Source organism: Brachyhypopomus gauderio, chromosome 5, assembly GCF_052324685.1.
Source record: "Brachyhypopomus gauderio isolate BG-103 chromosome 5, BGAUD_0.2, whole genome shotgun sequence".
In the NCBI taxonomy this organism is placed as follows: Eukaryota; Metazoa; Chordata; class Actinopteri; order Gymnotiformes; family Hypopomidae; genus Brachyhypopomus; species Brachyhypopomus gauderio.
The window spans coordinates 16,873,832-16,890,320 of NC_135215.1; the positions used below are offsets into that span (position 1 = coordinate 16,873,832).

Here is a 16,489-nt window from a genome sequence, read left to right on the forward strand (position 1 = left end):
TGACCTTACCTGCTCTCTGACCTCTGACCCCATCACTGTACAAGGTTAGCACCATAACGGTCAGAATCAGGGAGATCCTGAACCCAAACCGCACATCCATGTCTCCTGGTGATCTAATCCTCTCCTGTATTCACTAATATCATCAAACTTTCCACACCTGTGGTGAGAAGATGGGATAAGAAATGATGTTACATTATATGCATTGCTCTGGGAGGAAGTGAATGTACACAGATGTACACGGTAGGGCATTTGTCTTAGCATAACAGTGCATGCTGGGAAATACAGCTACTGTATCTGCAGCTGATTCAGTTGCCTACGGTTGATTCAGTTGAGACGACGCTGAATGGTATCTTGAGAAAACAAAGCCATAAAGTGCAGAAAGTAAAATGAAACAATAACATTCGATTCTGTCCTTACTGTTTCAGCAGAAAGTTGGAAACATGAGATTATGGAAAGAGAAGCTACTGTAATTACTTCATCTTCAATCACCCAGCAGATGCTAGTTTAACTAGCCAAGTATGCGGTAGCATTCTGGAGCTAGCTAGAGGTTGTTAATTCAGCTCAAGAACACATATTTAAGATGCTTGGATATAATGAACATCAAGCTCCAAAAGAGAGATTTTGTGAGAACAGCAGCAACAGAAGAAACACTTTCTTTTTTCTAAAAGTTTTAAAAATTCGTATTGACCACTGTAACTCTGTAATTTCAATATTGGAATCACCTGGACTAATTTGGTACTGAAACTAGCTGGGCCAGTTCAGCACTGAAACTAGCAGGGCCAATTCAGCACTGAAACTAGCTGGGCCAGTTCAGCACTGAAACTAGCAGGGCCAGTTCAGCACTGAAACTAGCTGGGCCAATTCAGCACTGAAACTAGCTGGGCCAATTCAGCAATGAAACTAGCTGGGCCAATTCAGCACTGAAACTAGCTGGGCCAATTCAGCACTGAAACTAGCTAGGCCAATTCAGCAATGAAACTAGCTGGGCCAATTCAGCACTGAAACTAGCTGGGCTAATTCAGCACTGAAACCTGGGCTAATGTTTTATTTACATTTCCCATTTTACACCATCTGCTTGATTCTATTTATTTATATACTACTGTGATTCTTTTTATTAATACTGTGTTGTTTACCTTATGTTTTTGTTTTCTCCAGGTGTGTTGATTCTCTGAAAGCGTTTGACCTAGGAAATCTAGCTGATGCTTGACCTTTGGGTTTTAGAGTCCTTTTAGAGTGTGGTTAACCCCTGATCCACCTGGCCCATAATATCCAGAACAGGATTTGCAGATTACCCATTCTAGAGGAACTTTAACATTCACAAGCAGTAGACAACCTCATCTAAGCTTTTAGTGGGACAATGTAACCATGCACTCTCAGCTCGGACTGTGAAGTGGTATCTACACTGGTCAAGTTGTCTTTGCCTTCATTCAGTTATTTTAGTTCTTAATGAACATTCAGACTGTTTAGTTCGTTTCAGAGAGTGTTAGCCCACCAGGTTCATTTTTATTCCCATTTGTTTCCATTATTTAGAATCAAAATTGAGATTCACTGAGTCGCAATACAAATGAACAAATAAGCAAGCGTGTAGATAAATACATTTAAATCTCAAGTTAATGTTGTTGGTCCTATTCAGTTTCACATGGGCTTGTTTTTGACATCTTGCCAAAATGGATAAGTGAGTGAGGCTGTGGACCAGAGGTGGTCTCATTACCAAACAAACATTTCAAACGTTTGTGCTGCTGTTGTGAGTCTGTTCAAGCTGTTTGGGCTAATTTCCTTAATCTGTTTTTTGCCAAATATAATTGTTGCATTTAAAATAATCACAGTGAGTGATCTATAATTAGGTTGGGGGAGACAAGGTCTTACTTTGTTTCATCGAATAAGCAGCACTTGAAAACTTGAAAAACGTGGTGTTTTTGTAAGTTTACACCCTATCCTGTGTTCCCTGGGTTTTTAAACAAAGACAGGAGCTGTTCACTGTATATAGCCCACACAGTAGAACAGCATATGAAGGCTCTCAATAATACTGCACGCCAGCCTTATAGAGCATGAAGAATATTAAAGTTGAATATTTTGACTTTGTAAAAATGTAAAGTTTCAGTTTACACACTTAAGAAAGAAGAACAATTGCTGCTAGGAAATAAAATTTTAAAAATCAGAAAAGGATAACCCACCCATGAAAGAGAAAGAATCTTTTCTATTTGACATACAGAGTGGCAGTCACACCCTTGATTCAAATGCCACAATTAACAGCTGGTAGGCACTTGGGACTCTGGGATATGTAGTACACTGAATTCCTATATGCCCATGTGCTTGACTATAACAGGTAACCCAGTAAAGAGCACTAGAATAAGTATAGAATACACAATCAAAAACACGGTGCTTTTCTTTTGAAGACTCCTGCCTCTGGAGGTGTATTTTCAGACCGGATGTTTCAGCTAACACACAGGGGACCCAAGCAGGGGCCAAACTAAGCTCCTGGATCCTGAACACCAGGCGCAGGAGTGTAGCACAGATGAGCAAAGCAGACGCTCCACTCTATCACTGCCTGAGATGTAAAAAACAGTCCCTCGTCTCCAAGACTCTTGCACCAAACAAATGAGAAAATAAGAAAGATCGGGATCATGGCTGTGGACCTCATAGGCATCGAGATGTTAGCCTCCCAGTGATTCCCGACAACAGCACCATGCAGAACCGACCACTGTGACATGAAGAGTCTTCTTAAAAGATGCAGCAATTGACTCTCACAAATTCAAATGACAGTATATGAATAACAATATAAAAATTTAAGCTGACCCATTCCTACCTGTGCAATCAGTCTTCAATGATAGAAAATATCCTCACAAATATGCACACTATGAATTTCTCCCTTTATCCAAAGCATTAATGCCACATATTTATGATAATGAATATAAAACACATACACACACAAACACACACACACACACACACACAGTAATCCAGAGGCCTGAGAGACAGTGTGTAGTCAGAATACTGGTGGAGTATGGAAGGGGAGGTAGCTTCACTCTGCTGTGAGGTGGGAGGGGGTGGAACTGCTATTCAGAGTATAGGGTTTCAGTGGGGACACAGTGGTGGGGCGCGCAACTCTGCCCTGCCCTGCCCTGCCCTGCGCAGTTCACAGGCATCAGAAAATGGGGACTGACAGGCTTTGCCAATTATAGGCTGACCTTCTTGGTTATTTTTGTCTCTCTTTTCCTCTTCATCTCTCTGTTTCTCTCTCTCTCTCTTTCTCTCTCTCTCTCTCTCTCTCTCTCTCTCTCTCTCTCTCTCTCTCTTCTTTAACATTGGCTAAACTCTTTGCAGCTTGTCCACACAGCTCTGCCCAACCACAGGTAAGTCAGCCCTGACCCGCCCTGGTTCTGGGATGGTGGTCTGGATGTTCATGAACTAAATGTTTCCACCCTATACAGGAGACCAGGCAGGTGGCAGGTAGACCCATTCATCATGCAGCACTACCACGACAACTCCAGATCATGCTCACTCATTTTCTACAGGCTTTCAAACACTGACCACTTCCCCTCAAGCTGAATGTGGCTGGACTTTTCATCTTATCATCTCAGCTCTTATGACTATCTCCTCCAGTCTTATAGCTGTGGAGGTCCCACATGTGTCAGTGGAGGTGTCTAGTGAATGTGAGGTCGAGTGACCAGAGTGCCTCTAGGTCGTAAACAGGGCACCTGTGGTTCAGAACCTGGATGTTATCATCTGTCTCTTGTTCACTAGAACTTCAAACGTGACAGATGTGCTGTGTGTATAGAACTGCTCCACAGAGCTCTCTCTCTTTCTCATTTCTGTCTCACTGTCTCAAGTACTTTTGCAGGCCTCTTAAATGTGTGCACAAAAACGATTCCACCCCCCCCCCCCCCCACACACCACCTAAAGACCTCCTCCCATAGTTACGTCCTGACAAACTGCGACCGCTGTCACTGTACAGCCCAGAAGATGCACAATCCAGCTTCTTCACCATCACAAGTGAATATGCAGGCAGTCGGAAATGGAAGCCCCATCACTCTGTTTCTACTACTACCCTTTGTATTGAAGATGGCAGAGGTCAAAGGTCAGGCTAAAAGTGGCCATGCAGAGGCAGCTGACAGTTCAAAGCAGCTCTGACCGTGCGTGCTGGGTCGTCCTTCCCCAACGCAGTTTCACATTTTCCACTCCAAGTGCAGTTCGTGGAGGGGTTTTATAACGGGCAATCACAGTATGACTATGCTATGGAACTGAACTAAGTTCATTTCACATATTCACTTTTTAGGTGAAGGGTGATGGTGTAGCTGATGGGATGTATTTGTGGTATTACAAATAATGTGCCTGGTGGCCAGGCTGACTGTGATGAGCTACTAACCTGCAACAACAGCCTTCTTCAGACTGCAGGCGACGGCTGTGGGCTGAGAGCAGACACAGACGTCGAGGGAGGTGGAGAGCAAATGCGGAGACAGCTGGACCCCTGGGGTTATAGGGAGGGCTCAGGTCACAGGTGCCCAAGTCTGCTTCTGGAGGTTTTCCATCCTATGGAGATTAGGGTTGTAAGCAAACTCCACAGAGTGGGGAATCTTCAGCGCTGGGGCTGGTTATGCCTGCGTAAGGACTCTCATCCAGTCTGGCGTCCTGACATCCTCCGGCATCTGCCTGTGGACTGGTGTGTGTTCTCAGCAGAAGCAACAGAAGTTGCTCTACTCGATCCACTCAAACGTGATGGATCAGATTCTGTCTGTGTTTACATCCATGTCAAAGACTCACCTGACACCAGCACATACACCTGCTTTTGAGAGGCTAAGTGACCAACGCAGACAGAAAGCGGTAGAGTTGTAGGCCTAGACTGTCCAAAACAAAGAGCATTCGTTTTGCATCTCATACACACCTTAAGTGCACACACAGAATAAGAGAAGCAGTGATTATACTGTTAAACTGCATGACGATTTCCATGGTAACCTATGAAAGAACACACGAAGCGAACTATAACGGTTTGTTGAGATGGTAATGGAGAGGACAGATGAATACAAAGAGTTTGCCAAGAATGTGTTTGTTGGACTGTGCTACTGCGGTTTGTTTACTGCACACCTGGATCACCTGTGTGCTACTGGGGTTTGTTTACTGCACACCTGGATCACCTGTGTGCTACTGGGGTTTGTTTACTGCACACCTGGATCACCTGTGTGCTACTGGGGTTTGTTTACTGCACACCTGGATCACCTGTGTGCTACTGGGGTTTGTTTACTGCACACCTGGATCACCTGTGTGCTACTGTGGTTTGTTTACTGTTCACCTGGATCACTTGTGTGCTACTGTGGTTTGTTTACTGTTCACCTGGATCACCTGTGTGCTACTTGTTTACTATTCACCTGGATCACCTGTCTGCTACTGGGGTTTGTTTACCATTCACCTGGATCACCTGTGTGCTACTGGGGTTTGTTTATTGTTCACCTGGATCACCTGTGTGCTACTGGGGTTTGTTTATTGTTCACCTGGATCACCTGTGTGATACTGGGGTTTGTTTATTGTTCACCTGGATCACCTGTGTGCTACTGGGGTTTGTTTATTGTTCACCTGGATCACCTGTGTGCTACTGGGGTTTGTTTATTGTTCACCTGGATCACATGTGTGCTACTGGGGTTTGTTTATTGTTCACCTGGATCACCTGTGTGCTACTGGGGTTTGTTTATTGTTCACCTGGATCACCTGTGTGCTACTGGGGTTTGTTTATTGTTCACCTGGATCACCTGTGTGATACTGGGGTTTGTTTATTGTTCACCTGGATCACCTGTGTGCTACTGGGGTTTGTTTATTGTTCACCTGGATCACCTGTGTGCTACTGGGGTTTGTTTATTGTTCACCTGGATCACCTGTGTGATACTGGGGTTTGTTTACTGGACTACTGGACTTACGAACGAGAGAGACACATAGAGAAGAATACTTTTATTGTCAAACTTCAAAACTTTAAGTATATACAGTATGTATACATATATATATATATATATATATATATATATATATATATATATATATATATATATATATATATATATATATATATATATATGTAGATCACCGCGCTGATCACACGGCCGACTCACTGATGACAAAGGGCGGCGGACTTTGTTTATTTACTAATGACCGGTGGTGTACCAACTCGGCTGTGGTCGAGAGGTTCTGCTCCCCGGATCTGGAATTCATCCTTCTCCGATGCAGACCCCATTATTTACCACGTGAGTTCAGCGTTGTCCTCATCTGGGCTGTTTACATACCACCACAGGCTGATGCTAAGCTAGCGCTAGCCAGGCTAGCTAATGCCATTAACACCCAGCAGAATCGGCACCCCGAAGCAGCGCTCATCGTCGCAGGAGATTTCAATAAAACTGATCTCCGGTCGGTTTGCAAGCTCTACCAGCATGTCTCCTGCCCAACAAGAGGAGGAAACACATTGGACCATGTTTATTCAAACGTCCAGAGTGGATACCAATCCATTCCTCTGCCTCCATTTGGGAAGAGTGATCACATTTCACTCTTCATGAAACCTACATATCTACAGCTGCTTAAAAGAGTTAAATCCACCGTGAGGACTGTCCGCACATGGCCAGAAGGGGCGGAGTCAGCTCTGCAGGACTGCTTTCAGTGTACTGAGTGGGATGTATTCAAAACTGCAGCCACCAAAATCTCTGTTGTTGATGTGAATGAATATGCATCATCTGTCACTGGGTTCATCAAGAAATGTGTGGATGATGTGACTGAAACAAAGCAAATTCGCACACTTCCAAACCAAAAGCCATGGATGAACAGAGAGGTTCGTGGTCTACTGAAAGCTAGAGATACAGCTTTTAAATCTGGCAACAATGAAGAACTCAAGGTTGCCAGACACAACCTGAAGGCCGGCATTAGAGCTGCAAAACGCACCTACAGCACACAAATTGCAGATTACTTCCATGACAACTCTGATCCCAGGCGAATGTGGCAAGGAATCCAAGCTGTTACTGACTACAAGAGTCAAACTAACACCTCTCCATGCACGGACACCTCCCTCCCCGCTGAACTCAACAACTTTTTTGCCCGCTTTGAGGACACCGCCCTGGAGCATCCAACCACCACTACCCTGCCCTCCGGTACCACAGAGGAGCCACTCACCCTGGCTACGGAAGAGGTGAGGAGAGCACTGTTGCGGGTCTCTACCCGAAAAGCTGCTGGTCCAGATGGCATCCCAGGCAGAGCAATAAAAGCGCGTGCCAACCAACTCGCCACACCCCTCACAGACATCTACAACACCTCACTGGAGCAATCAACGGTCCCTTCCTGTTTCAAAGCCACAACCATTGTCCCCATTCCAAAGAAATCCAACATCTCCAGCTTGAACAACTACCGTCCCATCGCTCTAACACCCATAGTGATGAAGTGTTTTGAGAGGCTGATCCTTCATCACATTAAGAACAGCCTTCCGAGCACCCTGGACCCACACCAGTTTGCCTATCGGGCAAACAGATCCACAGACAATGCTGTCGCCCTGGCAATGCACACAGCACTCAACCATCTGGAGGGAACTAACACATACGTAAGAATGCTGTTTGCTGACTTCAGCTCAGCGTTTAATACGATCATCCCATCCAGACTGGTCTCCAAGCTCAACACCCTTGGAATCAGTAACTCCCTCTGCAATTGGATCATGGACTTCCTCACTGGCAGACCGCAGTCTGTCAGAATGGGTTCCCACACCTCCCCCACCCTCACACTCAGCACCGGATGCCCACAAGGCTGTGTACTCTCACCCCTACTCTTCACCCTGTACACCCAAGACTGCTCCGCCAAATACAGCACCAACACAATCATCAAGTTCGCTGATGACACTACAGTCATCGACAACATCACCAATGATGATGAGGGAGCGTACTGGGAAGAGGTGAAGCTCCTCGCCGAGTGGTGCGATGCCAACAACTTCTCTCTCAACGTCAGCAAAACCAAGGAGCTGATTGTTGAGACGAGGAAGCAGAGTGCATGTACCTCTGAGCATCGAGGAGACGATGGTGGAGAGAGTGAGCAGCTTCAAGTTCCTCGGAGTCCACATTTCTGAGGATCTCACCTGGTCACTGAACACATCCCACATCATCAGGAAAGCACAGCAAAGGCTCCACTTCCTCCGACGGCTGAAGAGAGTCAACCTGCCACAACAGCTTCTCTGCAACTTCTACAGGTCCACAGTGGAGAGCATTCTGAGCAGCTGTATCACGGTCTGGTACGGCAGTGCTACTGCTGCTGAACACAAGGCCCTGCAGAGAGTGGTGAAAACTGCCCAGCGCATCACCTCGGCTGCCCTCCCACCCATGCAGGATCTTTACAACAAGAGATGTTTGAGGAAGGCCCTCTGCATCTCCTCCAACCCCACACACCCCAGCCACCGGCTGTTCCAGCCTCTGCCATCTGGAAGGAGGTACAGGAACATCAAAGCCAGAACCACAAGACTCAGGAACAGCTTTTTTCCCCGTGCTGTCAAACTGGTATCACCAGCCACTTTAACTCAACTGGACATATATAGACTTACCCCCCCCTGACTATATCTCAGATTTGCCACCAGTCCAGAGACCAGTCCACCAGCCCATTTGCACCATGCACTATGTACTTTATCCCTGTCCCATTCCCCATTTACCTGCTATGTTCCTACCTCAGTCACTGTTGCACCTCTGCTATTCACACACACTGTACATACCGCACCTATATTTTTATATTTCATACCCTATACCGTTATCTATTTTACATTCTTAACTTGCTCATTTAATGTCTGTTGCCTGTCTTGCACTATGTTGTCCTGCACTATGTTATATGTAACTGCTGCTGTGATTTTGTGATTTTGTAGTATGTCATTGCACTGAGGCCTAGCCTAAACGTGTTTTGTTGTGCTGTACAACCCTGTTTCAGCATAATGACAATAAAAGTTGAATTGAATTGAATTGAATTGAATTGAATTGAATATATATATATATATATATATATATATATATATATATATATATATATATATATATATATATATATATATGTGTGTGTGTGTGTGTGTGTGTGTGTGTGAGTGAGTGAGTGTGTGTGTGTGTGTGTGTGTGTGTGTGTGTGTGTGTGTGTGTGTGTGTGTGTGTGAGAGAGAGAGAGTCAATAAATAAAATAACAACCCCTCACCTCTACACCTCTAGAGGGAGCTATGGGAGAAGGGGATGATCCTTGCCTTGCACAGGCAATGAGGAAGAGTAGGAAGCAGACTGTCGAGTGTTTTACAAGGGGTTGTGCAGGACAAATTTTAATACACTCATATGGATGCAACACATAAACTATGAAGAATCAGAATGCCACAGTCTCAGTAGCAGACTTACAATTAAAAAGGTAGTCTACCTTAACTCAAGTTAGAGCTGGTTTAAATATTTCATGATGAAATATCTTCTAGATGAAACATATTCAAGAGAATTTGATGCTAATGACAGGTACTAAAAAACACCTAGAAAGTGTCTCACTGGGTTGCTCTGAGGATGGAGTGTGTAGAGTCAAGGGGGGTGTGTGTGTGTGTGTGTGTGTGTGTGTGTGTGTGTGTGTGTGTGTGTGTGTAGCCTGACAAACACACTCGCAGTCAGGCAAAATGATTATTTTGAAGATTCTTAACTAGATTATGGTCAAGTTTGTAATCCCAAGTGATGCCAAACACACTCATACATGTCTGCACATACACTAAATAAGGCATTTAAATGTCTCAGTGTTTCTATTGACACTGGTCTCTTGTGCAATGTATTATTTATTGGTATAGACATAACAGCCTCTAGATGGCACCAGAGGCTGCCGCTAGAAATGAAACCTTAAAACAATCGCGTAACTTTAATTAAGTTACGGAATAATCCAGTGATACAGTACCACATTTTACCTCTAAATATTTGAACATGTTTTAAAACAGCACCTATATATACAGCTCAAATTCGAAGTGTCATTCTTGCGTTAAAAAAAAGGCGTCCGTGGTTACAACGTACCGGTGAATAAGTCCGTTATGTTTTTCCTCCTACCTCTCCGTCTCGATATAAACTCCACAGCCTCACCCCCCCCCCCCCCCCCCTCTCTCTTATTATAGGAGCGACTGCTAGTTTTTATTGACCTTTGACCTCTAACCTTCTGAGCGAGGTTAGGGGGTGTCACTTTTTCAGGTACAGCGGGCAGTAACAGTCAGGAGTTAACAGCCACGCAGGGACACCGGCCCCACTCGCAACACGCTCTGATTGGCTTCAAAAGTGCACACGCCTTACCCAGAGCCCAAGACAAATGGTGCAGTTCATGACTCAGTGGTCTGCTCACCCCAGATGGCTCAGTCTAGGAGGTTTGTGTCCTATTGTTTCACAGTGTTGATTAGACACTCAGTTCAAATAGCTGGTGTTGAGCTGAATCTTAAAGTGTTCATTTAAGTTTGATTAATGCTAGAGGATCTAAGTGGATTGCAATTAAATATTTAAAATGAAAATTCTTCAAGAGATAATTCAAAAGTGAAGATTTTATACTGTCACCATGATCTTGTAGTCTACCTATATGGTTTATAATTGGAAAGATTCCTAGCAAATCCAGCCCTACAGCAAATCCCTGCACAGTCCTAACCAGTAACGTCACCGACCTGTCCAGTCCTGTCACTGTCCTAACCAGTCTCAGCAAAGACATGTCCAGACCCAGCACAGTCTTGTCCAGTGTTAGAAGCCCAGACATGTCCACAGTGAGGACAGAGACACAGTGAAGTTTGTTTTGTTTTGTTTTCTTGTTGTTGTTTTTTGCAGTACTAATACCTTCCTGCCTTGTTGCTGGGGTGAATCAGTGTGCATTCATAACCTCCTGTAAGCAGTGCAGCTCTGTGCATGGTACACACAGCCAGGTCTCCTTGGGCTCTTCACCTGTTATTTGGACTTCTCAGTTTCACCTGTGGGGGCTCACTGCTGCCAGACCAAATATGCTTGCTACAAGACCTGCCAGGATCCTTACCAGATCTGGTTCTGTTCAAACATCAGAGCCGCTGTGAAAGAAAAGGATGAGAGAGAGAGAGAGAGAGAGAGGAGAGCAGACAGACAGATGGACAGACTGAGACAGGGTACCCTGTGCTACACAGGGTATCAAGCACATGACAGTAAATTTGGATGAAGTTCTCTCTCCCATTGTGGAGTGCAAAGAGCTGTTCAGTGAAAGTCACAGAGCAGTTGGAGTGTTGAGAGACTTCAGCTGTGACACAGCATTGTTAAAAAACACAAACCTCCTTCTCACTTAGTTCTACTCTGAGAGAAACAAGACAAGAGAAAGAGAAACAAGAACTAGTTGAGAAGCATTTGGTCACATCTATTATTGCATTATTTGTAATCTTATTGCTTGAATGTATGCTGATAAGAAGACTTCAGATTCAGAGGAGCAGCTCAGGAGAGTGGGTTAGTTATCATTGTTTGTCTGTACTAATGTACTGATGGTGTGTTTACACTGAGTTACGTCTTCGAGGGCAACTGCAGTGAGTGGATTCCTTTTAAATGCCCCACAAATCACGCTAGCATTCCCGAGTGGAAGGTAGTCGAGGATGTTGGCTACGTCTGTGGTCTGAGGTGGATAAGCATTAAAAAAGAGAGTCCCACACGCTTCATTCGTCTGGAGATGTCAAACATGGGCACATGTGCAGCAGACAAGAGAGCAAGAAATTATTAAGAAAGGCATTTTGCATCTTCATGTTTAGTGTTTTATATAGCAATGCAAAACACATTTGGATTTGATTGAATTGAGCCCAGCACTAAACCTCATCAGCCTATCTGTGTAAACAATATTCCTTTTTTTGGCGTGGAATCCATTTAATGGGGTCAAAAGGATTTCTGTTTGTATCCTATTCAAAATGTAAACAACATACCTTTCCTCAAAGGAATATTTGGTTTTCTTAAAGTACAGAATTTCTCTGTCTGTCTGTCTGTCTGTCTGTCTCTCTCTCTCTCTCTCTCTCTCTCTCTCTCTCTCTCTCACACACACACACACACACACACACACTTTCTCTCTCTCTCTCTCTCTCTCTCTCTCTCTCTCTCTCTCTCTCTCTCTCTCTCTCTCTCTCTCTCTCTCTCTCTCTCTCTCTTCCCCTCAGCAGCTGTGCAGACAGCTCAGAGCGCCTCAGCCACGCACCCATGCAGGCTGAGTCGGGGCTCCTCAGGGTTGATCTGCGGGCGAGGATGCTCATTTGAGCTGCAGTTAAATTACAGACTGGCCGCAGAGCGAGATCCTCCACCTCGTCCCACCACTGCTCTTAGGCTGTCGCCCTGTCCGCTGTCTCCCCCTCCACCCTGACAGTTTAATGAGCATGGAGCCATCGCAGATGAATAGCGCTCGCCGCCACACGCCCCCACCTCCCCTGCAGTGGGCGGGCCCCAGCTGCATGGAACACCACGCGCGTGATGTCACAGGGGAGGTTCTGGAACTGGAACCTGCTGCGGAACCAGAAAGAAGATTCAGCAGAGTCCAGTCTGCAGAATGTCTCGTTCCTGCTCCCTCGACGAGACACTGGGCATCTGGGCCAGCAGCTCTGAGATAATGGCATGAGGTGACCAAGCATGACGTACCGCCACACGGGCACTGGAGCAGCAAATCAGGTGGCCACCTGGCTAGAAGGCCTTAGTGTCTGCCCCCCATGCTGGAAGGCCTTAGTGTCTGCCCCCCATGCTGGAAGGACTTAGTGTCTGCCCCCCAGGCTAGAAGGACTTAGTGTCTGCCCCCCAGGCTAGAAGGCCTTAGTGTCTGCCCTGCTGCCAACACAAGCTCTGCCCCACCGCACACAGGCTGTGTGCCCAGAATGAACAGCTCGCAGGTGACAGGAGCTGTTTATGGACGTTGCATATTGAGAGAAATGTGCAAGATTTATGTCACATTCTATGAATTTTATATGTTTAAGAATACATTTGCATACACATACAGTATGCATGCACATATACTTTGATTAAATAGCATTAAACTCATTATGAAGGTGTCTGCAAATTCTAAGGGCAAAAGAGGGATCTGGTGTAACATGATCTTCTCATCCACACAGGACCTGCACCTGAAGACCTGCACCTGAAGACCCGAAGGGGGAAACCTGTGGCTGGATCTAAAATAAATTAATTTATATTATTTATTTTATTTAGATATTATCAAATGACATTGCAGCTCATACTCCTCAAAAGTCATATTATAAACATATTATTATAAATACAAATATTAGTATAAATTCTTGCCATGTTCAGAAATGACGCCAGCTGTGTTTGGATGCTCCACACGTCCTACACTGAACCTCGAGTGATGAATTAGCACTTGGACTTTTACTCACTTTCTTTCTCTCAGACACACACACACACACACGCACACACACACAAATCTACTTTCTTTTTTTCTCAGAAGCCACAGACTCATAATAATCCAGCAGGCTGTGATTCCATAAATAGGCTGACTACACACACACACACACACACACACAGAAGCACATCTCTCTGTCTCACTGTCACAAAAGTTCATTTGAATTTCACACCCAGCGAGAGGTAATTCTGGCTACCACCCCCCTCCCCCTCACCCACACACACACACACACACACACACACACACACACACACACTCTCTCTCTCTCTCCCCCATCTCGTGGGTATAAGCCAGCCTCCCTCAGGAATACTGACGCTTAGACTGTTCTGTTTAATCCTGGATTTAAATTTGCACTTGAGTTCCACGAAATTACCTCCACTGTTCATCATATGTGTGTCTGATGAATCAGAAGTCCAGAGAAGGCCCATCTCAGCAGGAAAACAAATGGTGAGGGTAGCCAGAGAGAGGTGAAGACTGTACACAACTACTCAGGAGTTTTACTGTGAGCTACAGTGTGAGTGTGGATACAGTCAGAATACATCATGGATACATTCAAAGTGATTATGGATACAGTCAGATTGTTCTTGGATACAGTTAGACTGGTCATAGAGCATAGCTAAGTGTGTCCATGTGTGTGAGGAGAAAGACCAGACGAGGCGTATGTTGAACATTTAGAGGGGTGAGAGGGAGACTCACGGCTTTAATTCAATTGGATGACGGCTTCACCCTGGTCATGTGACACCGTCCATACCAAATTCATGCACACACACACACAGGAAACAGGAAATAAGACCAACAAGCAACTCCATATGCCCAGTGTTTCCAAAGAGCACAAATGAGTGTTAACACTCCCCTTCAAAAGTCCAGCATTAGAAATGATGAATGAACCCAGGACAAAGGCATACATTGTGAATTTGAATTATCTAAACAGGGTCATACAAAGGTATTATGCTAAACTGTTTCATTTCACCTTAAAGAGGTTCCTCTATTGCATTAAATTATGTGTATTAACATAAGTCAGTGAACAACATGTGAACAACAGCGTGAAAAATCACACTGAAAACACACTCAATGTAGCTGCTGCACATCAATCTTCATCAGTAGTGCAAAATTCAGCCTGCACCTATAGTGACACACGCGGGAAACCCTAGTGACACACGCGGGAAACCCTGGTGACCCTCGCGGGAAACCCTGGTGACAGGCAGCCGAAACAAGAACGCGTGTTGTGGGTGTTAGTTAACAACAGGGTGTTAGCAGCCACATGTTAATGCTTTCATTTCAAAAGTCAAATTTTGAAAAAAAAAATGGTAAAGAAAACGTTTGGTTTAATAAGTAAATGTGTTTATTGTATAAAGGTAAACACTGCAGGCCCTGGAGCCCGTGGACTGTTATAGTTGATTCCTTTGGTTTAAACATACGTCTTTCTTTCAGCATGAGTGTATTTCTGGGCCTGAGAACCCAGACTCTAGGACATCAAACCGTTCTGCCCCCAGAATGTGTGTTTTCGTATCGGAAATATGTGCCTCACAGAATTATAAATCTTTGTATAGCGATCCCTTAAAGGTACCTACAGGGTACACTGACGTCTGTAAAAATGCAAAGGTAGAGGAAAATAAGCCTTTGTATTTTTCCAAGAGATTTTTTTTACTTAATTACAATATATTCACTGTACAGTGTTAGAAAATTATTTCTATTTACATACATTTACACTAAAACTATAACACAATAAGCAATGAATTTATGTATCTTTAGACTTTAAGCTGGTAGGTGTTCAGAGGTTGAAATTTAAATATATTTAAATATGTTTAGAGACTGGTGGCAACTCTGAAAAAACAGAGGTGTTTACAGAAACACCTGTACTCTGAGTCTCCTTAATTATTTTTTTATCAAAACAATTACTTACACTTTAATGCCAGTATTTTCAAACAGACCTCCCTATTAAAGGTATTTTACGGGTGTTTATCATGGAGTTGTGAATATAGCTTTTTATATGGCATTCCTTTTTCAAAAACTATTTTGTGAAATTCATTTTCACCGAATTGCTCTCTGAGAAGTCAGTGAAATTCTCACAGGCAAGTTTTAAGGGTTTGATTTGGCATTCTTTAGTTTTGCTCATCTATACTACTAGGGTTAGGGCTAGCAGTTGGAAATGTCTGTCAGGAAAAGTCAGGAGGAACTCACAGAGCAGTGTCAATTTCGTGAAAAAGAGAAAATGTGATGATTAGATAGATAGATAGATAGATAGATAGATAGATAGATAGATAGATAGATAGATAGATAGATAGATAGATAGATAGATAGATAGATAGATAGATAGATAGATAGATAGATAGATAGATAGATAGATAGATAGATACTCTACATTTTTGTGAAATGCACAGACTTTCCAGAGAAACAGTACATCTCTGACAGAGAGTGGGCAAGGGATTAGGGTTAGAGTTAGGGTTAGCACTGACCTGTAGGGGGCAGCTGTTTTTTGTTGTTTTCTTTCAAACATCTTTGAAAAAGGTTGACATGGCTGGTAAATCTGAACTTAGTCCAAGTACATTTAGCCAATTTGATGACTAAACTGGAGCAAGTGTTTCACTTCTGCAGAGAGTGGACGCACTGGCCTATAAACTATCTACTGTTGAGACAACAAGAACTCCTTTGGTGCTGACTTATCATCCTAGAAATAAAAGAGTGGCTATGAAACCATTCAGGATCCTCCAGGGTGAGGCAGAGAGCGCCTCCCTTTTAAGGACCCTCCATTAATCTCCTACACTCCAGACAAAAACATCAACATGCTTGTCATGACCATTGAGACAATAACAAGACTTGCTGATCCATGTGCTGAACACCTTCAGACCATCAGAATGAAAACCACAGAAAAAGAACTGATCTACATTCTTAAGGTGATGAAGGATCTCTGTCCAAAACATCTTATCTCTCTGGAAACTCTGTAATTTACAAAAATGTTGCATATATATATATATATATATATATATATATATATATATATATATATATATATATATATATATATATATATATATATATATATATATACACTCTCTTACTACAGTACTCTGCAGTTATTCACCTGATATTTATACTATATATTAATGTATAAATATTTATTAAAATAAAC

The 16,489-nt window shown here is 43.7% G+C and overlaps 1 protein-coding gene across 3 annotated transcripts in view; it reads right to left on the minus strand.

Moving 5' to 3' along the window:
• Window positions 1-2,986, minus strand: part of col22a1 (collagen, type XXII, alpha 1) — a 60,348-nt gene extending 57,362 nt beyond the window's left edge. For 2 of the 3 annotated variants that reach the window (XM_077006080.1, XM_077006082.1), the window contains exons 1-2: window positions 2,807-2,986; window positions 10-157 (exon numbers count right to left, since the gene is read on the minus strand). In XM_077006080.1, the coding sequence (XP_076862195.1) occupies window positions 10-100 (91 nt within the window). In that variant the 5' untranslated portion in view covers window positions 101-157; window positions 2,807-2,986. Of the gene's footprint in view, window positions 1-9; window positions 158-1,133; window positions 1,248-2,806 lie in introns of those variants that run through there. The other variant, XM_077006081.1, reaches the window with a different exon arrangement.
• Window positions 2,987-16,489: the final 13,503 nt, after the last annotated feature.